The sequence below is a fragment of the Blennius ocellaris genome (assembly GCF_963422515.1).
Source record: "Blennius ocellaris genome assembly, chromosome: 4".
In the NCBI taxonomy this organism is placed as follows: domain Eukaryota; kingdom Metazoa; phylum Chordata; class Actinopteri; order Blenniiformes; family Blenniidae; genus Blennius; species Blennius ocellaris.
Window position 1 is genome coordinate 24,589,122 of NC_137653.1, and position 24,481 is coordinate 24,613,602.

Sequence of the window (24,481 nt, forward strand, 5' to 3'; positions counted from 1 at the left end):
CACCTGAGGCCCTCGACCACCCGACAGGCCTTTTCTCCACGCAGGGTCTTAATTAGGAGCCGTACGCCCGACGTTTCAACTGAAAAGGCATCGTTTTTCACTTTGTTTCAGAACAGTGTTGCATTTACAAGGCAAAAGTTTTGAAAATGATGTCCATTTTAAGTGGAAATGGCAAAAACGCTGAACATCATAAAGTTTCCATTTTTGGCCACGAGTGTGTGCCGTTGGTTATTTTTGTAATGAAAACAAACATACATGTTTTCGAAGAACAACATGTTATGAACATTAACAATGGGAGAACACTGCGACCACGTGGGGTTGTTCATCCAGTGACTGTAAACCATAAAACCACCAAGTCCCAGCAGAACATGGACTGTGAGTCATGACACTCTGGAGGAAACAGTTCTGATTGTCCATCTACTGAGCATGTGCAGAAGGACTATTAACTTTGGCCATAGTGCATATGAGCAGTTGTAGCATTTCTACCCGTCACACGGAGTCGGATCATTTTCTGAAAGTTGTTTGGAGTGATTCTGAATATCGTGTGTAAACAAACACCCGAAATGCGACAAATACTTTGCAACTTCAATTTCTAAAATGTAACATAAAGCAGCATGAAGCTAATTTTAATGAAACCTTCTGGTGCAAAGTGAAATCTCAAAAAAAATATCGCTGTTGCATTGTGGGACATTTCACTGACTCATTTGTCTTCAGTCTTCATTTGCAGCATTGTTTTCACTGGTTTTTAATAAAAGATAAAATAATCTATCAGACAGATTATTGAAACCTTTTTGTGCCTCTGCTTTCCATCCCTTGGCCCTCTTGAGGTGAAATACAACTTGTTGAGATAATCTAGACTGGAATGACTCCATCTGAGTCCACAAACACCTTGACCTGTGGAACATGAACGCACCGAACATGGAAACCTACAATTTATCTCCGTCCAGTCAGTCTTTCGCAATATGTGGATATCGCAATGGAAATAAAACAAAAAATTTGCAACAGGTTTTTTCCCCCCAGTAGGCTTACGTATCAAACCCGATACTGGTACCGGTGCATCCCTATGACTCATTATTTTGCCTCTGCATGAACTCTCCTTCATATTAAAGCGTTTTTATTCCAAGACTCTCGACATACTCCTCTACTTTGATCACATTGTAGATATTAGCTGTGAAATAAAGTTTTAGGACCTGAAGTCAGTGAGATGTTGTAAACTTTCACGATTGACCTTCTTTTTTATTGATGGTTGCTTGGTAGCAACGTTCAGAAAACAATTACAATGTAATTAATTATAATTCCTCCCACGGTAAAAGAGCCTAATGGGGCATAACTGACTGTAAACGCCTGGAATTATAACGTGAGCCTACAGTAGTACAGGTTGTACTTGCTGCCACTGTGTTTTCATTAGACTTTGGTTGGAGCCCTGCCTTTCATTGTTGGAACATGCTTGAGGAAATACTTTTAATTGTTGGTCTTTGTTTGAACCAAGACTTAAATTGTTGGGCTTTTTCTTGTATGATAGCTTTAATCGTGTATGTTTATTAGGGCAGAAACTTTAATTGTGTGCTTTTTTAATTGAGTCAAACCGTTCATTGTGTGTGCTAACTGTTTCTCTGAGTTGACTGTTAGTTTCACGCTCACGTGCCACGACTTTATCGCCACTTTTGAACAGTTTCGTGTAAAGTTTCATGGGTTTCTTTTGGGTGGAACCGAATGACTGGTCAGTTCTTCATGTTCATTTTTAGCTTGAGGTTGATATTTGAGAACGTTTTCTATATGTTTTATTGGATTGTTTCTAAGGCCCATTTAAGGTAAAAATGCAACACTTTCATTGCATCTTGGATTTATGTTTATGTAGAGGTCTGGTACTCTCGCATTGTGTTGAGTTACATATGACGATGCTCCTTTATGGACAGCGATGTGAAAAAACAGGTTCATCACACATCTCACGGCCACAGTCCACGAATGAACACGAGTCTTCCCGATAGCAGACTGGTTTAGAAAACACACATGAAGAAAACTAAAATGACGATTGAACAAAAAACAAATTTCCAGGTACCTGATATGAAAAACACAAGATAAGAGGTTCATCACAGGTCTCAGCCACAGTCCACCAACATAATGTAACTAAATCATCAGGAGGCACTTAATGTCAAAGGCCATGATGCTAGCATTAGCCACAAGCTAACTGCAAGACACAGTGCGTCTTCCGTCACCATATAACATGAGCAAATATGACCGCTTTTTTCAGTAACAAGTAATACCACGTTACTATTTCCAAGCCAGTACTCAAATTAAAGTTACTTATTATATAAGTGATTGTGCATTACTACTGCAGCGTCCTGCAGGACAAGTCTCTTCTCTGTATTCGATTAACTGAGTGCCCCTTCATTGACACACACACACACACACACACACACACACACACACACACACACACACACACACACACACACACACACACACACACACACACACACACACACACACACACACACACACACACACACACACACACACACACACACACACACACACACACACACACACACACACACACACACACACACACACACACACAGGCAGTCTCTCGCCTCATTCATGTGACGTTCGAGTGCCCACCGAGAACTGAACATTTAACTTAATCATTATAGAAAGCAACAAAGTAAAACAGTGACTACATATTATACAGACTCATAAATAATAATAATGGGAATAAATTAAATGTAGTACAAAAATACACAGAGTGATGGCAAGTGGAATCACTAACAAATAACCATTGACACAGTGGTGCTCCGAGCCACTAGAAATGCAACTTTTTAAAAAACTTCCAAACTCTGTCATCTTGTAAATGGCAGAAACGCTGCTACTGGTCATGCGCACCATGGCTGTAGTAAATAGTCGTTCTGCACAAGCTCAGTAGAGCAGTTGTGTAAACGGGGCCTTAATGTTTGGATGATTCTCTAACCACAACACTGTTGCATTGTCCTTCCACTACAGTCAAATGTGGAAATCCCAAACCTCAATTGTTGCTTCAGCCAACAAATGCTAAAGTGACACGTTCACATTAACTTGATCTCTGTTAGGAATCTTGTCACCCATCTTGACTCACATCTGCAGGAATACTTCTGTTTTACCATTTTTGCGCCAGGACTTTCTCTGCTATAACGCATTTGTTGATCTCTGAGCTCCCCTTGATCTCTGCTCTTTCAAGTTGTGACACCGGCAAACCGTTACGGAGTTGACATGCGATTGTGGCAGGTTGTCAGACTGGCCACACCTCAGTGACATTTGGTATTGTGTGTTGTTTGTCTTGCAGCAGGATGGTTGAGCCCAGCCCTCCAGCTCTGCAGCTCGTCTACGCCGGCGATGTCAGCATGCTGGGCGTCAAAGTGGAGCAGGAGGAGTCTGGCGGAGGGGGCGGAGTCGGCCCGTACGGCGAGCCTCCCAAGACGTCTCCCTCCCGCGATTGGTCGGGGATGCAGCCGTTGGAGGCCCGTCAGCTGACGCCCCCGCTGTCACGCTCTCCTTCGGTAGGTTCTGAAGGTGTGACGAGACACTTCGGTGTCGGATGTGTCACAGATTGGTATGTGGAAATGGAACAGGTGCTTTTTGTCGGCTCCCAGTCTGATATAAGCTGACTGTTTTTCTTTTTTTTCCCTTCTTCTTCTGTGTTCTCACAGGAGGGATCACCAGGCAAAGAACTGCCTCACAGACAAAGCCCCATGGGACTGAAGGAGGTCAGGATGCACGGTCGATCAGAGGGACAATCCAACTTCAAGGAAGGTCCGTCTCAACTAATGATCATTCTAATAATATTTATGATGGTAAAGCATTTTATTTGTATTGCACTTTACATTCATTCATCTCAAAGTGCTAAAAACATGATCAGCTAAATGCAGCAATATATATCACGTAAAAAAAATCAACGAGACCTGTGAAATAAAAGGGTTTCAAGTCCGACCGTTTGCTGCTTTGTGTTCTGCAGTCAGACGTCACAGTAAACGGACTGCACATCACACGAGATGCACTTTGTTTCAGGTTATGACAGAAGTCATGCCTTTTTTAAGACTTTACTCTGAAAAATGAAGCTTCACGTTTAAGATAAGATACTATTTTCATCTGAAGACCTTAAATGAGTATTTTGCTATTTTACCTAAACTCTCTTGAGTGAACTTTTACCAGACTTGATATTTAATGTCAATAAGTATCTGAATGATAACGTACAGTTGAATCTCTTCAGTTCAGTGGTAATTCTCTTTGAAAAATTTCAACGACAAATACATTTTTATGACTTTTTTTTTTTTCACTTTGAGCTAGATTTCTTGACAACTTTTCGCACGTGATCCAGCGAAGAAGCTATAATGCACTTTTTTTTGTTTTGTTTATGGGTTAACTTTTTTTTTTTATATACTGGTCTGATAAGGATTGAAGACATACAGTGTGATGTCTGACTCTGCCTTTTCGACGTGGTATTACCAATTGTGCAACAGTTAAAAAATGAGTAATGTCACTTTTGTGTGTTGGTGTTGAGTTGCCTGTGTCCAACCTGTGATCAGTTTGTCTCGCAGTGTGTGTTGCTGGTAAGTAGTTGCATTTACTGTCCGACTCCTTCCCTGCTGTTTTTCTTCTGTTAATGCACTATGGTATGGTCTAATAGAAAGAAATAACAGTGACGTTATTTCATAACTGTTCATACTTTCAATGTGTCGAGAGGCTCAATAATTTGATGGACGGTGATCATTGTGAAGGAAATTCATCATTATGTGATTGGTCATGTATAGAGTGATAGTTCCTTCAGATGGAACCGATCGGTTCTTTACAGTGTGACCCCATATAAACTGTTGAAGGAAGCACATTCAAGGCTTGCACCCGACCCAGCGAGGCCGTTCAGACCAAATATAAGATTTACTCTTCCCTGTACTTGACAATCTTGGAGAATAGAAACGCCTTAATGATCTACTGACAAAATTCTTTCCATTCCTGCCATGGCTGCCACGCATTGATGGGGAAAACCGATTTCAATTTAAATTGTGTTCCACAATATTTTGCGGTTTCACCAGTTACTTATGAACGTCAGAGTGACTGACAAAAAATTAAACCAATCAGCATTATTTAAATGCCATCGCCAGACCTGCTCAGTGATTGGCTTAAAGTCCGTTCTGGTTTGTTCTTGCGTGTTTTTACAAGGTGTTGAGATGAAGACAACAAGCAGTGAGTCTCTGATTATTAACTGTCACTTCTCTTCTAATTTATCGGTTTGAAAGAAGAAATGTGGCTGAAAAGCTGCAGGTCAGGTTCAACATAGTTATTTTTAAATGCACACAAACAGAAATGTGTTCAGAGTTTTGCAAACGTGTCCAGGTTTGTTAATGTTAAGAAATGTTTAGATAAGCTCATATTTATTAATGACTGAAAATCTAGGAACTTAAAAAAAGCACAGTTTATTTTGCACTTCTTTATTTTTATATTTTATAATAATGAAAAAAAAAAGGTTTTTAAAAACATTTACGGGTTTTTACCTCAAGTTTCAAGTGCCATGTGGACCACATTACAATTGTAATCATTTCATCTGATAAACAATTTATTTATATAAAAATTAGGTGGGGAAAAGATCTTAATTCAGAGCTCGACATTAAGGCTTGTCCGAACGTCCGGGTCTAGTAAAAGAACGTCGCCTCTCCTAACCAACATTTTAACTCTAATGTGTCACCTTTTATACGGTGTGTAATGTCACGTAAACATACACCGAGAACGCTATGAAAGTTTTCTGGATTCACTTGAAAGCGTTGTTGTGCAAACGGGTCTTAATCTAAACTCCCGCTTTTGCTTTATAATGCATCGATTTAGAAGATTTCTATCTTGAACTTTAGATAAAGCGTCTTCTGGAGCCGACCAGCTGCCGTCTGACAGAAATATGAGGAAAACACTGCGTCTGCTTCAAAGTTTACTTCATGTCGACCAGCTCCATCAGTCTCTATGAGATGTGATACCTCGGCTTCATTTCCCTCTATGGGAGCATTTCTCTGTTACTCACATATACGCGGGTCCATACAACTCTCCCACCGACCTCACTCTGATGACTCTAATCTTATGTGTTTAAGTGCACTACGTTCTGCCGCCATTCAGTGGTAAACAATGCGGGCGGCTGAAAATCGATGTGCAGAAGTGACGGCTCGTCTGGGAAAGTGAGGGAGTTGTTTTTGTTCCTGGCTGAGTTCAGAGGGGGGAGATAACTGGGTTTTCTTCTCTCTTTTTTTTTTTGTTGTTTTTTTTGTTTTTTGTTTTTTTTGTATGATTTCATTCAATCCTTGGCACACGGAGTGAAAGGTTTCTCTCACAGCCGCTCGCAAGACTCTCCGTGCCCCCCCCGAGTCTTTCACCGGGCCGTGAAAGACTCGAGGGCTGCTCATCGTAAATTCTTCTTAAATTCGCTCCACCGGCCGACCTTGGTTTGTTCTGCGTCCAAATATTGATCCACTCAAAACACTCCAAACTTCTCCCTGATGCACAAAACCACCTCTGCCCTCCGACCCCTCCGACGTCTTCTTCAATCAATGCCATTAGAAAGGCAGAAGAGAAAGTAGTTTGGCGTGAGATGTAATTTTTTTTTTCTTTTTTTCTTTTTTGGATGAAATACATTTCACAGTCTGAGCGGCTCTGCTGAGGACCTGTTGTGTCTGTTCACAGTAATGCCGACCATTGAGAAGCTGTTGAATGCTGACTGGAAGGAGAAACTTCTGGATAAAAGCACAGTGGGGGCAGGACAACTCAAAGGTCAGCTTTCAGACATGACCAACACATTTCTTCCATCCAAGTCCAATTCATATACCACCACACCGCAGAAATGTCAGTCTGTTTCTTTCATTGACGGGTGTTATATAAGGTTAACTTGCTTCAAAAGCATCACTTGGATCCAATGATCGTCTTAATCTTTTGTCCCGCAGAATAATGTTTGTTTAGCTAACGCGTGATCAGGACAGCTTCATCTTTATGGCCCCATTTATACGCCAACGTTTCAAGTTAAGCCGTTTCGCTTTTGTTTCACAAACGGTTTACGTTCTCACCCAAAAGGTAGGAATATTGTAAAGCGGTTGTTAGCATGTTTGGCCTCCAGTGGGTGCTGTTGATTGTTTTTGTTGGATCGTTGTTGCGGTGACTTTAAACTATAAAACCACCAAGTCCTTGGATAATATGGACACTCTGGAGGCAAACATTGTTGTTGTTGTCCATCGACAAACAATTTACTCCGGTCATGATGCATATGACCAGTAGCAGGGCCATTTTCAAAAAGGTGTGTTTTCAGTGACTCTGAGCAATGGATATTCAAAACGCAGTGAAAACTTTGCGATTTCACTTTAAAACATTGTCATGTAAATGAAGCCTTTCGTTCCACAAAGGAACGTTGATTCTAGCATCATTGTGTGATCAGGCTCGCAACTTTAAGGCGCTGTCCACATGTATCCACACCGTTTTTGCCACCCTCTCTGTGACGTCAAATAACAACAACAAAAACAACAATGGCGGACTCCATGCTCCAGATGGAGCTGCAGGAGCTACTGACGCTGTTTGGATTAATAATGCAAGATTGATTTTTTTTTTTTTATATGAGCATTTTTGCACGCTCTGTCTTCTTGTCCATTTTTGGTGGGGTTTTTTTTAAGGCAGAATTACAGTACCCCCTACAGGGCGGGCATATGTACTACATTATTTTGAGTAATTTTCATGGTGCCATGGGGATGGGAAACTTTTTAAGAACAATGGGGAGAAAATAGATTGTGTGGACAGGGCTTGAATCTCATAAGAAGTGTTGTGCTTTAATTGGTGGGAAGGAGCCGTGACGGACTTAATGTTGCATTAACTCTGTGATCCTGGGATCCCCCGGCAGGTACCCCCGAGTCTCTGGCGGAGAAGGAGCTGCAGCTGTTGATGATGATCAATCAGCTGAGCGGACTGAGGGAGCAGCTCCTGGGAGCCCACTCGGAGCAGAGGAATATGGCGGCTCTGCTGCTGGAGAAGCAGCAGCAGCAGATGGAGCTGGCTCGACAGCAGCAGGAGCAGGTAACAGCCCGGATATACACCTCGGCCGTCACATTCCAGGCAACATGCAAACACCTCCACACTTCTCTGCTTATGGCAACCTTTCCAAAGCCTCTCTGTGCATTAGGGTTTATATTTTAACTCGACAGGAAGAGTCGGCAAAGCTGTCAGGTGAACTTTCAAACCGAACGTTTGTTTGAGAGATTTCATGCTGGAACGATTCTTGGAAATTCACTGTATGACATTGTGATCTCTGAACGTTTGATGCCGTGAATGATTGTTCTCAGTTTAAACTTTGTGCTACAAGATGGTGTTGCCAATGAGCACTGGTTCATGAATCCAAGAAGTTATCAATGGCTGAAGCTTCAGATGATGGTAAAACAAACCCTGGAGCCATCCAACGCCATTGCTCAAATCTCACATAGTCTACCTTTCAGTATAAAATTCCTCATAGATCAGGGGTCTCCCTGGTCCTGGAGAGCCCCTCTCACTGCTCCTTATTTGGAATTGTTCAGAGCTTGGTAATGACATGATCATTAGAATGAGAGGAGCTGAATCGGGGATCTCCGCATCCACTGCTGCACTTCCGCTGAGGCTCAAATGTAGACCAGCGAATTTGTCACTCTCAAAGTTGGCAATGTGATTCCAATTTTCCTCTTACTGTATTCTATGGGTCCTCGCCAACCAGCCGGCCACTTTGAACCACATAATGTTATAGTGAGCCACACGAGCATGTAGTCGAAGTATGTAGAGGAAGCAGCCAGTGTGAACACCCACACATGGAAGCCAACAGCAGTGAAAGCTCTCCGTAATGGAAAATGGTCAATACAGGTGGCTGTGGCAGGTTCCAATCCCAACATTGGCTTCTGAGCTTCACCTCATCATGTGTTAAATGTTTTCAGGCAAGATACCAAAACTCAACTGTCTACCGATGCTGGTAAGAACAAGTTTTGGCAAGCTTCGACAGAATCAGCTAACAAGCATGTCTCTTTCTCTCAGATCGCCAAACAGCAGCAGCAGTTGATCCAGCAGCAGCACAAGATCAACCTGCTCCAGCAGCAGATCCAGGTCAGCTCCTCCACACCTTCCACACAGTCCTCATCTTCTCGGCAACCGTCAGACAACTGAGTGGAGCGCTTTTATGCACGGTGTGCTCGTTCTGCTCTGCCCCAGCAGGTGAACATGCCCTACGTGATGATACCGGCATTCCACCCCAACACACAGCCCCTCCCCGTCACCTCCGAACCCCAGATGACCCTGCCGCTGCAGCCCATTCCTTGCAAGCCCAGTAAGTCACAATGCACAGGGGGTTCACTCTTTCAGGGGGGTGAAGATTGGATTTATACACAGTTCTTTCCACTTAAAAGCAGGTCTTTAATTTTTTCATGACGATCTTATTGGATTTCAAGCGAAAACGCACAATGTTCATTTTGTTGATAGTCTATTGTTACGTTTGCCAACCATAATGGTGGCGAAGGTTATGTTTTTGGCTAAGTGTATTTATTTATTTTTGTTTGTATTTGTAAGTATTTTAACAACTTTTCGCAAAAACTATTGACCCGAATTAGATTTGTCATCATCCAAGAACCAATCGATTAGTTTCAGACGCAGATGCTCATGGAGAGGTTAGATATTTCCTCCCTTGTGGACACACTGGAGTTGCGTGATGAGCCGTCAGAAGCTGCCATAAGCCGCCTGCTCGCACAGTGCTAACGCCGCTCCAGAGCTCAGAGCTAATATCTAGGTTCCAGCAAGTATCCAGAAACACCGGTGTAAGCGCATTGACGTGGGTAGGGGTTTAACTGTGTGCCCCCACTCAGTGTTTCGTACAGTGATGTTGCTATAGGCTCGTGAGCATTCATATAAGCTAACGGCTAACATGAAAGCAATGCTAACTCAGTTCAGCAAAGAAATGTGGCGTTGGTAAAGGTATGTGCTCTACCAAGTACCCGTTGTAGTTCTCTGTTGTGTTTGCGTGGTTTCATTACAAATACAATCGAGATCTACACTCGGTAGATCTCATGCCTTGGTCAACGACACATTTGTTGGTGGAACTGAGTTAGCATCGCGAGCATGATAGCTGTTGGCTCATATCAGTGCTAACGAGGTAGGTCAGGTAGCAACATCACTATGTGAAACACTAAGCAGGGAGCGTCTCCATGGCAACAGACGCTGATCTCCGTTGATGTCCTCTATTAGGTGCCTCTCTCATCCGCTTGGTATGAGAAATTTGTTCACGTTTTTTAATTTTTTTTTAGATTTATTCAGAAATGGTTAGCCATAAACATCCCAAAATGTTGTCGATTGGTCCTTGGATGATGACACATCATCCCTGAAAATGTCATCCAATTTGGATGGGGATTTTTTTTTGTGAAAAGAAAGAAGAAAAGAAAATCCATTCAAACCAATAAATAAATAAATACATGCAGATGAAAACAACCTTTTTGGCCAATTTCGTTGGCTCGGGTAACAGCAGCACCCACTAATGGCCTGATATGGAAACTCCATAATTTTCAGTGTTGCTGTTGTCGCAGTGTAAATGGACATCTTTCTCAAAACATTGCCATTTGAACATAAGACCTTTCTGAAACGAATACGCAAAAGCCATGCGTTTTCACTCAAAACGGTGTTGTGGAAACGGAGCCTCGCTTTTGAACAAAGCTTTCCTTTAGTGGATGCAGGTTCGTTGTCTCGAGAACCGATGACACAACAAGATATGTTTGAGGAACAGATCTGTCTCTTTTTGAATGATTTGTGACATTCAATGAGAGACTTTAGATGACTTTCATCAGTGGCAGAATGTTACGACTCTGGAAAAATGCCATGGCAACAGTACATTTAGCATTTATTTAAAATGACTTCACTTGCCCAGTCAATGTGAATGGATTCAATGCAGTAGACAGAAGCTCTGCGGAGGGTTCAGTGATGTTCTGGATGCGGTTTCGTCTGTCTTCAGTTAACGCTGTGATCTTTTAATAACCCTCCAAGGTCTCTCTCCACCGGGCCTTTATAGTGTTGGGAACACTGAGGGTTTTGTCAGCTCTTTCAAAGCCTATTCTTGCCCTCCCTGTTGTGAGGGAAGAATGAACACTCTGCTTGTCAGACAATGATTGTGGAGCTTTGATGGCCAGAAACTTGGTGCTGAAAAGATATCTCCATTGGCACAGGTCCTCGAGTTGTCGTTTGTGTGCATTTTTGAAGAGAAACTCTAGCATATTTATGCTCTGCTCTTATTTCAAAGAAAGTGGAAAGACATTTGCGATACTTCAGCTGAACAATATGGTTGATAGTACCTTTCACTCAGGTAAGCTTGTACAGTTAGCAGGCTATAGAGGGCACGTCTTAGAAAGCCACGGCTTTATGCGGTCCTGCTTTCACGCGTCTTAAAAGCAGCGCTCGTGGGTGACCTTGTCTTCTTCGTCTTTTCAAACTCAAAAGGCACGAGGCCAGCCTTTAAAACAGTGTGGGCGAAATTTAAGGATGGCCATTCATTTGCTTTTCTTTATTTCAAGAAATGTGTTGGTAATGTGCGTGAGTGCCTCTGAATGTTCAGATGGATGAATGTGGAAAATGTTGAAGGACTGGAGTGCGATAGAGGTCATCTGTACCCAGGAAGCTGTTTGAAGATGCACACAGAGAGGGAAGCTTTCATTTTTCGCTGCAGTCCTTTCAGTTTGTTGGCACATTTGCATGGGAACTCATCATCAAGCGGACATTGTGTTTTGGGGAATTTGGACGTCACAGATCTGCACGTCGGTTGTCCAGATCTGTGATCTGCATCACGGGATAACCTTTTGTGGTCAGATTTTAGCCGCGAGATGTTATAGATCAGTGGCCTCCTACCCTTTTTGCACCATGGACCAGTTTAAGCAGCATAATTTTCCCATGGCCCGGCAGGACGTCGTATATAAAGGGCTTGACTGTGTATTGAAAGAAAGAGTAACAGAGTTGAGCGGGAAAGAAGCCCTGATGAAAGTGATACTTTTTCCAAAATAAAACTAAGTCCATACTAATAGAAATATAAATGTCCTTTTTCTAAATAAAAAATTATATTCTCTCTTTGTGGACTGGTGCACTTTATCCACGAACTGGTACCCGTTCCCTGCCCGGTGGTTGGAGTCCCCCGATATAAACTATACATATAAGGAACACTGTATTGTTGCATGCGGAATCTTATTTCCATCCAATTAAAAGTTTAAAAAGGAATAACACACTGTTGTGGAACATGCTATGCATTTAGTATTTTAAAAAAAAGTATGTTTTGGTTTACAATACGCTGTGTTGCCATCAGTTATACCATCCAGACAATTAGTGTCATCCAGACACAAGTCAGTGCGTTTGCTCAACACCGTCTGGATAATTGAGGTAAGACTATACCAGAGAACATTAGGACCCTTAAGCCTTCTTGTAGATTTAAGATTTCACTTTGCCAAATCTGATCACGCTGTACACAACCAGGACAGGAAATGCAAGGTATCCATTTTAAGCCAGTGGAGGGACATACCCTGTGTGCTCACTCACAACACATGACAGCAACCAGATGCATTAAAGTAGGGACTCATATGATACCACATTTTTAAAAGACCAGTACAAGTACTAACCTTTAGCTAGTTGCTGACACGTAGGAGTACTTTAAGTACGTCAAGCCTAATTCATACTCCATAAGCAAACAATATATGAATATATGAAAGCTCTTTGTATTTATAAGCAACTCTGCTCAGACTCTTTGTTAGACCGTCGTGAGACAGGTTTGTTTTACCCTACTGATGATGTGTTGTTGCTATAGCCTTGAAGGCTCCAGGATGCCACCGCGTCTACAGTATGCATAGCGCAGTGGGTAGCGTCTGTTTACTGTGGACTGTAGACTGAGGGACCGAGCTCGCCGTTAGTGCCGCCAAACATGTGTATCAGTCATACTTTAATCGTGTGGCATTGCTGAAATTCTTTAGCATGTAGCATATAGCACAGCTCGGAGGGAAACCCACCTGGATCCACTGAGCAGTTAATGACATCGAGCTAACTGCTCGTCCAAATGCCTCTGGTGATTAAGATGCTGGGATGCAGTGCAGCGCGGATACTTTACCTTAGTGCCTGGTGACATTCAGAGGTTAACACCCTAACATCTTTCACACCATCCTACTAATCACTTTAATAGGGATGGCATCCTCGTGACTGGCTCATCCTACTGAATGTACAGCGGGGATCATCATGCTGCGTCATCCCAGGTTCATCAGAGTACACCTGGAGTGCACAGGGCCACGCCTCTCTTTGTCCCGACAATCAAACCAACACGTTCACTCAGGGATTGTTGTGTTGAGTCATGTATAGTGGTTTTGTCCTCAATGTGAGTCCCTCTCCAACACCTGGTAACGTGTGTGTCAGTCCACCAACTCTTGGTTTCCATCAGAACTTTGGGAACCGTTGGAATATAAAACTGTGTGAAGTCAAATCTGGGTGACTAAAACAGATGTGCAACAGGTGAAAGTCTTTCTTTCTTCTTCTCTCTCCCCCCCTCCTTCCAGCTGTGGACTACTCCATGCAGCTGCTGCCAAACACTCACCCCACCTCCGTCAAGAGGAGCAGTGGTTCCTTCCGACAGGTACATGTCACCGTAAATTATTTTTTTTTTTTTGGTTGGTTATTATAAAGCAGGGGGTTATCAACCAATTTAGAAAGGGAGAGCTTTGTCATAGGTGCTGAGTCATACGAAGGGCTACCAATTTGGCACACTCCTCTGAAATAACACCTTTGCTCAATTTGCCATGAGTTGTATTATTATTGATACTCATCCATGTGAAGACACTGATCACGTTGATGAGTTCTCACAAGGATTATCAACAATGACGAACACATTTCACAGCTGTTTTCGTTGTTTTTGCTGGGATTAAAACCTCTGGGCTCGTGGAAATGGGACATTTGTTTTGTATGAAAACAACAAAACATTTCATAGAAATAAATGCAGAAATCGATTTTGACCTCTGTGCTACGAACAAATACTGAGGAATGGTGGATCAAAAATAAAAGCAGCAGCTCCTTTCTGACCCAGAAACTTCTGATCCACCCGGAATTGACCAGCATGTCTCCGTGTTGCGAGTCGTACAATGTTATTTAACTGGCGAATATCTGCAGGACTTGAGGGTTTTTAGAACCGTGAGCGTGAGCGGTGTGACTTCAGCGTCATTCAGTTGTCGTGTAAATACCGATTATTCAACGTTTAGTGAATAATGTCCTCCGTCTGGCGGGGCGGTGAAGAAGTGAAGGACCTTCGTCAAGCGTTGTTCCTCCACACAGCGCGCCAGGGATCGAAACGTCGTATATAATTAAAAAAAAAACATTTTTATTGACTTTATTTTGAAGAGATTGTCATTTTTTAACCCATATAAATTCAAGTATGATTTAAAAAGAATAGCAACAGAATAAAATTCAATTTTAGACGCAGCTCATTTGCGAGTTGTGCTATTCTTAGAACAGGCCTGTGGGGGGCGACGTGGTGCCCGAGGGCACCGCGTTGGTGACCCCCTGTTGTAAAGAGTGTGCATGCCTTTGCTTGACTGTGCAGTTCCCACCATGTCAACGAAAGTGAATCTCTTTGAATTAAATCAACATCATCCCTCCTTGGTCTTGGCGAGGCTGAAAAGCTTTTTGGAAGACGCCACGCCCTTTGTTCAATGGAATCGCTGCACATGTGTTTTGTGCCAAGTGTATTTGCATTGCAGCTTCTCAAGTTTGGACAGTTCAGCGCAGTTTAATCAAACAAAGCGGAAGGAAAGGTCGATGTTAACTCCACAACAAAAGCGCTCCAATATAAATGCTTGTAAAGGTGCGACAGATGTGCTCCAACACGCAGAGCGCTGCCGCGCGTTATGGGAACACTACACTGGCATGCCCTCGCCCTTTTGTGGTTTGATATGAATGTTTGCAAGTGGCCGCGCCCCATTCTCATCGTTTGCTGCATGTGTGTTGTTTTTTTTTTCTCGTTGTTCCTCCAGGAGTCATCCAGTCAGCCCCTGAACCTGACCTCCAAGCCAAAGGGGCTTGAGCTGGGGAAGACCCCCAGCCCGCAGAGCCTGGAGCTGAGCTCGTTGGCCCTGCAGGGGGCCTACCGGGCCCGGGATCTCCAGAGAGAGATGTCCCGCAGCCCGCAGCGCCCCGCCCTCAGTGAGTAGCGCACACAGCTGGAGGCCTCACACAGACAATGGCACAAAGTATCTAACTGTGGAAGAAGCTCCAGCGCACAATGTGTTCAATCCACTTTATTCGTAGACTGCAGACGCCTCTTTGGTCCCAGAAAACCACTGTAATTAATATTCTCTATGAGGTGGCACGTTGGCAATAAGACTGATTCATCTTTTTTTTTTAATCTATGATGCCCAATTTTCTTTGACTTTATATGAATTTTGAATCTTTTTGTGTTAATACTCACTTCCGGTTTCTGTTGCAAATGAATAACAATTACAGAAGACACACATTTTCTCCTATTTTTATGATAGACTGTCGGTATGTGCTTTTTGAACACATCCACTGGGATTTTAAGCCTATCAGAATATCTTTGATAAGTTCCTTTTTTTAATCAGTTTAACATTTTCTAACACTTTTATCCACTTCTCTAAACATTGCATTGTTATTTAGGATTGTCTTTTTGAATACTATAAAGAGTTGAAAAGAGAATTACTATTAAACTTTTCAATATTCTTTTTGGATTATGATATAAGAATTACTAATACTGTAATTGACAGAGCCCCTTTTAATATAATTCAAAGTTGGCTAATTTAATTTGAAATAGCCTTTGTAACTATTGTGAAGGTTATTATTTGTAGTCTCGGTAGAGTTTGGCTCCACTTCAACATTGCGTATTTCATCTCCGGGTGTGCCGACAACAAACATATTCAGGTTTAGGACTGACCCGGTTATGCTTATCCCCATTTCTTTGTTTCTATTCTGGCTTTGCTTCTTTTAACTTTGTTTTTTTGAAAGTTGTTTTGACATATTTAATTTACAGACGATCCCTGATGATAATCCATCAACGGGAGGAGTCACATGGAGCAGGAATAAACATTTGCGACGTTTGGGATTATTGGCCGTGACAATAGCGTTGCGATATATATCGCCACATGAGCATAGCGATACAGCTAAATATTTTGCCACAATGATTGACATGTTTGCGTTGTGTCACTGATTTGAGGTTCAGTGCAAAGGAAGAGTTTTCATGCACACCTGTCTCCTAGAGGTTGACTTGTGTTCTTGTTTATCGCAATTTTTAGCATTGTGCTAACATATGCTCGTCTTGATTCTTACCATGACACGTTTTCATAAGAAGTGTTGGTTTTTAATTAACTTTTTTTTTTTTTTTAACTATAAAGTTTTTATAGACATCAAGCAGTTTCTGGAAGTGGGGAAATAGACGTTACAGGGAGGCTAAATGCCTGGAACATTTGCCATCACATGTTAACCAGTTGAACTCAAATGTTTACATTAATCCACGTTGGTGTGACCTTCTTTGCACCTGCACATTCTGAAAAAAAAACAAAAAAAAAAAGGTGTGTCCCACATTGGTGCCAAGAAGTTTGTGAGTTAACAGCCGTAGCCTGCAGTGCTTTCTGTCAGGTGATCTTCATGCCGCACCAAACTGTCACCGCATCGACACAAAAGACTTGAACGGCCTCGTTCATTTATATCTTGTGAGACTTTTCAAAAACACAATACGATATTGGCTAATCGGCTAGTTTGCGTGAAGCCACATGCTGATGCAGTAAATTTATTTTGAAAGGTGATTCATTGTATTATCCTGCCGTGTATGTCCAGAGGAGGATTTCCAATGACTTCAGCTTGTTGTTGTTGTTGTTGTTTTCTGGGCTCATGGCCACCTTCCCTCCTGCCTTCAGGTTTTCTCGGGGACGGAGACGTCGTCACTCAGGCCATCCACGACGCCCAGCAGCTCCTCAGGAGTCACGGCAGCGGCGGGCGAGAGAGGGAGCGGGACAGGGAGCGAGACGCCGCGAGCAAGATGGTAAGGCGACGTTCACACTGCTTGCGGCACTCGCTGGGATGGCGCCTGCTGTTTCATTTAAGAGAGCGTAAATTGTCCAGATTGTAGGAGTAAATGAATCTTTCAAATCCTTCACAAATCCAGAGTCACAATAACTGGATGCTAAGCAATGTTCTACATCTCCAAATGTTTGATTGACTCAGGAGATATTCTGATAAATTGATTTTTTGATTTATCAGAATATCATTTATTTTTAAACCATAAGAATGAAGAAGAATTACCTGACAAATTCGGCATCAGTTATGTCTCAATTGAGAAACTGTTCTCGAGACAAATTATATCTTATCAGCTTGTAAACCGAGGCAAGGCAAATGTATTCATAGAGCTCCCTTCAGACACAAGTGCTTTACATAGAAATAAAAGAAATGGATTGAAGCTTTACAAAGAAATAGGTTATAGCTTTAAAAAAGAAAAAAGATAAATCCATTAAAGCTTTGTAAAGAAATAAAAGGAATACCTTATAGCAAGCAGTTAAGAAAGTTTATTTCAAGTGATTAACAGCATGAAATACTTTAAAACTTCTCAGACTCATCCTTTGCACTGGATCAACTTTTCCCATATTGGTCTTTGTTGTCTCAAATCACCTACAAGTATTCCGTCCTCTTGTCAGAGAACCCCACATGTCATGCTGTTCCAGTCGTTCACAAACAAGGGACTTGCTCTACACATCCAACATAGAAATAATACATTTCTACATGAGCGGAGGAAGGGCTTCACTGCGTCACTTTAAAAATCAATCTGCGATTAAACGCTGCCCGGAGTCCTGAGGGATGGACTTTTTCTTGTAGCTAAAGTAAATGGAAGCAAATGTTTTTTCATGCTAAGCGTCGAGTTGCTCGCTCAGCCAGATTCCTCGAGAATCATTGAGAACAGTGACGCTGGGAAAAAAACAAGACCCCGTTTACACGACGTTTCATGTTTTTGCATTTATGTTTCAGAGAAGTTCTGCGTTTGCACTGCAACGTTTTGAAAACAATGTCTGTTTCCATGGAAACGGCAGAAATGCTGAAAACAATGTACCATAGTTTCCGGATGATAAGCCGCTACTTTTTTTTTTTTTTTTTTACATGCTTTGAACCCTGTGCAGACGAATCTGCTTTTTAAGGGTGAGCGAGCTTCATGCTGTTGATACTGGGTGATGCGTTCTGGTGCATCACATAAATCCACCATTTCTTTTTTTTACTTTTTAAATTTGGTGGGTGCGACTTGTATCCCGGTGCGCCCAATAGTCCGGAAATCACGGTAGTGAGTTCAATGGCGTTAGCATGTTTTCAAAAAGTTCCACCTTGGGAGCCACAGATTGTACTTTCAGTGTCTCCGAGCACCGTTGTCATGTAAACGGACACCCAAAATAATACTGTTGTAAATGGGGCCTAAATGTGAGTGAATTTGTGAATTTCTCTTGGAGATCATTAAAGTATTTATCTATCTATCTATCTATCTAAATAAATGTAAATATGTCATGCAGATTATCAGAAAATCTTAAATTGGTGGACTTTGGACAATATGACGGGTTTGTAAATGATCTCCAAAAAAACATGCTGTGTACAAACTGAGGACGAGTCCTCCATCTGTCTGCATCTCCCCGCACCGATGTGCTGGGGTTTAATGGAGTCTGGTGTAGAGTTACGTGGAGTCGTGCTCCTCCTGAGGGTTGGACTGATGGACGAGGGTTCCCAGCTGGGTTTGCTCACGCACATAAACACATTGTCACAGCCCACCTTCCACTCTTTTAGGCAAACTACAGTCACGTGCCGCATTGGAAGAAGAAAACACCAGAAATACACGATATTCTACGCTATTAAATTGTCCGAAAATTGCTCGGATTGTTCAGGAAAACAAATTAAAGCACCACCATGGGAAAGTGCTTCTTTGTTTTGGTTCCTGTAAAAATAATTGTTCTATTCTTGGTGCCGGGTTTTCATTCTTGAAGGTAGCAGCGGCTCTGGTCCCAGTCTGGTCCTGAGCAACAGCTGCTGCAGCCTCACAATGCCACAAAGGCCTCAGTGTGGCATTGACCGAGCCACCTGCCCTCCCTCTTTGTCCACACTCGTACTTCCACTCTCCTGCTGCACCTCAGAATTTTCACCAACACGCTCCCATTCTGGAATGACGCGTAAATAAAAACTTAACAGCTTGGGAGCGGCTGGCGGATAATGCACAGACGACAGTTTTGTAAATTCTGAGTCCGACTCGTCTCCTTCACCTCTCCTCCCCTCAGATAATAAACACCATTCTGGCTGTCGTCGTTTCCCGTCTTTGCATTTACGGCGCCGCGGTGGAGCGGCAGCTGATATGAAGTGGCGTGTCGTCTCTTCACCTTAAATAGCAACTCCGTGCAACACGGTCCACATTCGACCGTCTCCATGTGCCGGAGTGTGAATACGAGTCACAGCTCCCAAGACGTTTACACGTCAACAACATTTATTTTTTTTGCACGCATAGAAGCGGGCACAAACTTAGGCTCCATTTACACGACAACATTTTTGAAGTGAAAAGGCTAAACTTTCATAGTTTTGGTGGTCTTGTTCACACGACAAAGGTGCTCATCGTCACACAACTTTTGAAAAACTCTTGACATGTGAGAAAATGCTGCTTTTCTAAAATGCTGATACTGAGCATGCTCACTGTGGCGAGTAACTCGTTCTTTTGCACATGCTCAGTAGATGGACAAAATCAACAGTTTTCAACATTTCTGACGTCTCCATGTAAACTGACATCATTTTCAAAATGTTGGTACCTAAATGCAAAACTTTTCTTGAAACAAATGCTAAAAAACAACTATGCGTTTTCACTTGAAACGTCGTCATGTAAATGGGGCCTTGGTTAAAAACGAGCACTTATATGTACATACAAACTGGATTAGATGCTTGCGCTGGAACCCTAAATGCTCTTGCCCAGTTGGCTGTTGTCGTCTCAAGCAACCCACAACAGGATAAAGTGGTATTGGAGGTGGATGGATGGATTTGAAAATAGCACTTCCTGTCAAAACTTGAAATCGGAACAAATAAAATGTTGCAATTCTAAATGATGATGCGGGGCACTGGTATTATTTTCAGGACCAAATCTGAAAACGCAAAGACATCAACATCATCTTGCTTTCTGGAATCGGACTTCTATCTGTGTATCAGTTCTTCACACGTCACGCCGTCTGTCCTCCTGTCTTTCTCCTCAGGACTACAAAGATTCCCCTCGCAGCGAGAGGGTTTCTCAGGGCGAGCGAGGCGAGGACAGACACGGCCGTCCGTCCACGGAGGAGCACCACAGCAGCGACTCGGAAGGTACTCCTCAAACGTCAAAAAAACAACCCAAAAAAATCTGCTGCCTTTAGACCCAGATGTTTCTTTGTTTTTTTTTCTGTGAAAACGTCACTATGAAGCACGTGGGCGGGGACAGTGAATCATAAATGCATGTGAATTGAAAGCTTTCAGACGAGAACGAAATGTTAATTGAGTGAGTAAAAGGTTAATAACCCGTCTGAAAGATAATCACCAATTTAAGAGTAGTTATGGGTAAATTGGGTGCCACTCCTTTGAAAACATACACGCGCACACACACACACACACACACACACACACACACACACAGTCTCCACCCTGGGTCCTCGAGGGCCCCTGTCCTGTACGGTTCACCTCCTCCCAGTTACACACCTGATTGCAATGAGGGGCTCATTATTGGGCTTTTTTCACAACTTTGGCGATGACGTCATCATTAGATTCCGGGAACATGCAGGACGGGGGCCCTCCAGGACCATAGTTGGAGACGTTTGGACGAAGGTATACCACAGAACTTCAGCCTCTCACTGTTTTTTGTGCAGGTGCTCTGCCTGTCTCCACTCAGGGCGGCTACGCCGACGCCCGGCCCCCTCCGTCCTCGGGCCACATTAAGAGGCCCATGAACGCCTTCATGGTTTGGGCCAAGGACGAGCGCAGGAGGATCCTGCAGGCCTTCCCCGACATGCACAACTCCTCCATCAGCAAGATCCTCGGTGAGTCCGCAGCTTGGTCTTCTTCAGTCTTCGATGCCTCTGTCCCAGAGCATTTCTATTGTCTACATCCAAACCAAGTGGCCATACGACTCAAGTCTTTGACTTCCCTGTTCACTGGATACTCTATTTCTGTTTGTGAAATAAGTATCCCAGCATTTGGTTAGACCACGTGTGACAGAAGATATGGATTCTTAAAAGACGGGTGAAAAAACCCCAAAACGCAACACTATATATAACGCATACAGCACAATATACATTATAAATTGGTATTTAAAAGACATAATGGAACCATTTCAGAGGCCTGGTTGAATTAGGATCAAATAAGGCTTTACTAGGCCCGTGAACTAAAATAACTTTGCCACCGCTATCCTGAAAAGTGTGCATGCTCTGGGGAGAAAGGGCCCCACAATGATAGCCACACACACACACACATACTCCAGTGGTGCAAGGGAGCTTTGACAGTGGTTCAAGATACTTTGGAGAATTTTTGAAAGTCTAATAAATGGAGACTAAAAGGTTTAATTATTCTCATCAAACCCAGTTCACGTCTGAATTTGTTGAAAGTTCAGAAGAGCATGCGAAAGGTTTATTGCTTAAGGATCTTAAAAACCTTTATCACTGGAAAATCCACCGGAGAGCACATTCACAAACGTAGGTCACACGCTTTCTTTAGACGCTTGCATTCCATTGTATTGTCTGAAGTTGTTCACATGGAAACACACCCATGAAAATTGGGCGCAAGTCATCCACTTAAAAGCAAACTGCATTGTCACTGAGCAGTGTTTGGCGTCACATTCGACAGCAGATGACCTCCCACCTGTTGGTGGAGGTGTGTTGGCCAATTAGGCGATTACAAGGCGCCATTGTGGCCATTGACAATGTCCACTTCTGAAAACCTTCCATTGACCGCATTGACTTATGTAAAAGTGATTGCACACCCAGCAACCTTCTCTCAACACACCCTCTCCTTGCTTCTAAGTTACCTAACCATAAATTATAAAGACCAAAAACTTGTAGAAACCAGGTACTTTCCGTGGGCTTTGTCCATTAGCATTGCTAAGTTTGCCAATGTTCAAAACGGGCCATTGTGTTCATTGTGCAGGGTGTCTTTTCATATTGTGAACAAGCATTGTCGAGTCTCAAAGAGAAGAGTTCTCAAAAGCACTCGATTGGACGACTTCCTGGAAGCTTGGTTTGTGAGGGAACGGTAAATTATATTTGCAGCGGTCAGACATGTATTTTAAAGGTGGAAACAGATGAAACTGGCGCAGAATTCCCATACAGTCTTACCTCGAGCCGTCCAGCCGTCGTTTGGACAGTCAGAAAAGACAACTGAAAACGTAGCGGACGTCTTGCTCGGGACCGTCTAAAACAAGTGTATAATGGCCACCGCTACTTGTCACCATCTAGTTTTCTTTACACCTTTTTTGCTCAAATATAGCAAATTATCAAATTGTATACACAACTTGCAACTGCCTTCCAGTTTTTGTATTACGCTCAGTAACGAGCAGCGTGATTGGTGAATTGATACCACCTGGTATATACCTTTTAGAAGGTGGCCTCTGATTGGTTCGTTATTCGCTGACTCATCCTGATGCCTTCTAATGTTGAAGCATTGAATGTTGAGGAATTATATATACAGGATGCAGAATCCACACAGGTGGTAGTAATTCTATGGACCTATGATCTATCTCAGTTTTCATTTCCAAAATGTTGACACGTTTGTATATCTGTACATCATTCACGTTTGTTTGCTGTGTAAACTTTGATTTACACACACACATACACTTTTATTTTGAAAAATGCTTGACTTTCGTGTTTTTATTCTCTTTGTCATGTTTTGTTTCATGCACAAACCTCTTTTCACTCAATTAAAGATTTAAAAGGAATACCGCACTTGTTAAACATACCATGCATGTAGTATTGAAAAAGAAAATCAACGTTTTTATTTACAACACAGTGTTGCCGTGATTTTAGTTATCGAGACGCACGAGAAAGTTTATCTGGATAATCGAGGTAGGACTGTATTTCCTTTTTCACTGAAGTATCTCAAAACTATTTGGACATTAACTGAATGTGAATGAATTTCTATTGCAAGGACACTCAGATTTGGTGAAAAAAAACAAAAACTTGATTAAATAAACAACAAAAAAAAAACAGCTTTTATTTGGAAGGTGAAGTACATTGTTTGTGGGTGAAAGCTGAAGGGGACATCTGTGTATGTGTCCAGGCTCCAGGTGGAAGTCCATGTCCAACCAGGAGAAGCAGCCGTACTACGAGGAACAGGCCCGGCTGAGCCGACAGCACCTGGAGCGATACCCCGACTACAAGTACAAGCCCCGCCCCAAACGCACCTGCATCGTGGAGGGCCGACGGCTCCGGGTGGGCGAGTACAAGGCCATGATGAAGAGTCGCAAGCAGGAGCAGCGCGCCACCTACACGCACAGGTAGGAGGCGCCAAGCCCAACATCAAGATGTCCCGGGAGAGACACCGCTTACTTCAATTGGTTAGTGTTGTGAGTATGCTCGTGAGCTAGCGTCTTCCTCCTCTGACATCCAGATTATAGAGCCTCTTCCTCCTCTGACATCCAGATTATAGAGCATCTTCCTCCTCTGACATCCAGATTATAGAGCATCTTCCTCCTCTGACATCCAGATTATAGAGCCTCTTCCTCCTCTGACATCCAGATTATAGAGCCTCTTCCTCCTCTGACATCCAGATTATAGAGCCTCTTCCTCCTCTGACATCCAGATTATAGAGCCTCTTCCTCCTCTGACATCCAGATTATAGAGCCTCTTCCTCCTCTGACATCCAGATTATAGAGCCTCTTCCTCCTCTGACATCCAGATTATAGAGCGTCTTCCTCCTCTGACATCCAGATTATAGAGCATCTTCCTCCTCTGACATCCAGATTATAGAGCGTCTTCCTCCTCTGACATCCAGATTATAGAGCATCTTCCTCCCTCTGTATTCCCTGCTTTGTGCCATCATGTCCACCAGATGGAGCTGTGGTCTTTACACAAGTGTACGTTGTGTGTTTGCAGCCAGACGGACCCCCAGCAGATGCATTACCCTCACAGCGACAGTCAGTACCCGGGGAGTGGCGGGGGAGGAGGCGGAGGGAACGGCGGCACTAGTGGCGGCCCGCTCTCGGTGGCCGCCATGACTTTCCACCCCGCGCTGCTGGAGCATTACCTGCCCCAAGTCCCAACTGCCCCGCGCAGGGCAGCGGAAGGCCAGGAGGCCCCCACCCCTCTGCCCCGGGAGAGGGAGCGGGAGAGACCCCAGTGCAGCGAGGGGGAGGAGAGCGATGGAGGGGACCGGAGCGAGGGGGAACTGGTGCTGCTGACGGACTGAAGGCAGACGGGGGGGGGGGAGGGGGAAGGGGGAAGGGGGAAAAGGGTAA

At 43.2% G+C, this 24,481-nt stretch overlaps 1 protein-coding gene across 3 annotated transcripts; it reads left to right on the plus strand.

Moving 5' to 3' along the window:
• Window positions 1-3,323: 3,323 nt before the first annotated feature.
• sox13 (SRY-box transcription factor 13) lies at window positions 3,324-24,432 on the plus strand (the record flags this gene model as incomplete). Of its 3 annotated transcripts, none has more annotated exons than XM_080494530.1 (13): window positions 3,324-3,533; window positions 3,684-3,786; window positions 6,691-6,777; window positions 7,889-8,061; window positions 9,040-9,108; window positions 9,214-9,328; window positions 13,563-13,639; window positions 15,030-15,198; window positions 16,923-17,047; window positions 20,262-20,367; window positions 20,904-21,074; window positions 23,305-23,521; window positions 24,120-24,432. In XM_080494530.1, the coding sequence occupies 13 exons, from the start codon at window positions 3,324-3,326 to the stop codon at window positions 24,430-24,432; spliced, it is 1,935 nt and encodes a 644-aa protein (XP_080350656.1). The 3 variants fall into 3 exon arrangements, with proteins under 3 accessions (XP_080350656.1, XP_080350657.1, XP_080350658.1); XM_080494531.1 differs by having other exon boundaries at window positions 9,217-9,328; XM_080494532.1 differs by lacking the exon at window positions 3,324-3,533 and adding an exon at window positions 3,557-3,586.
• Window positions 24,433-24,481: the final 49 nt, after the last annotated feature.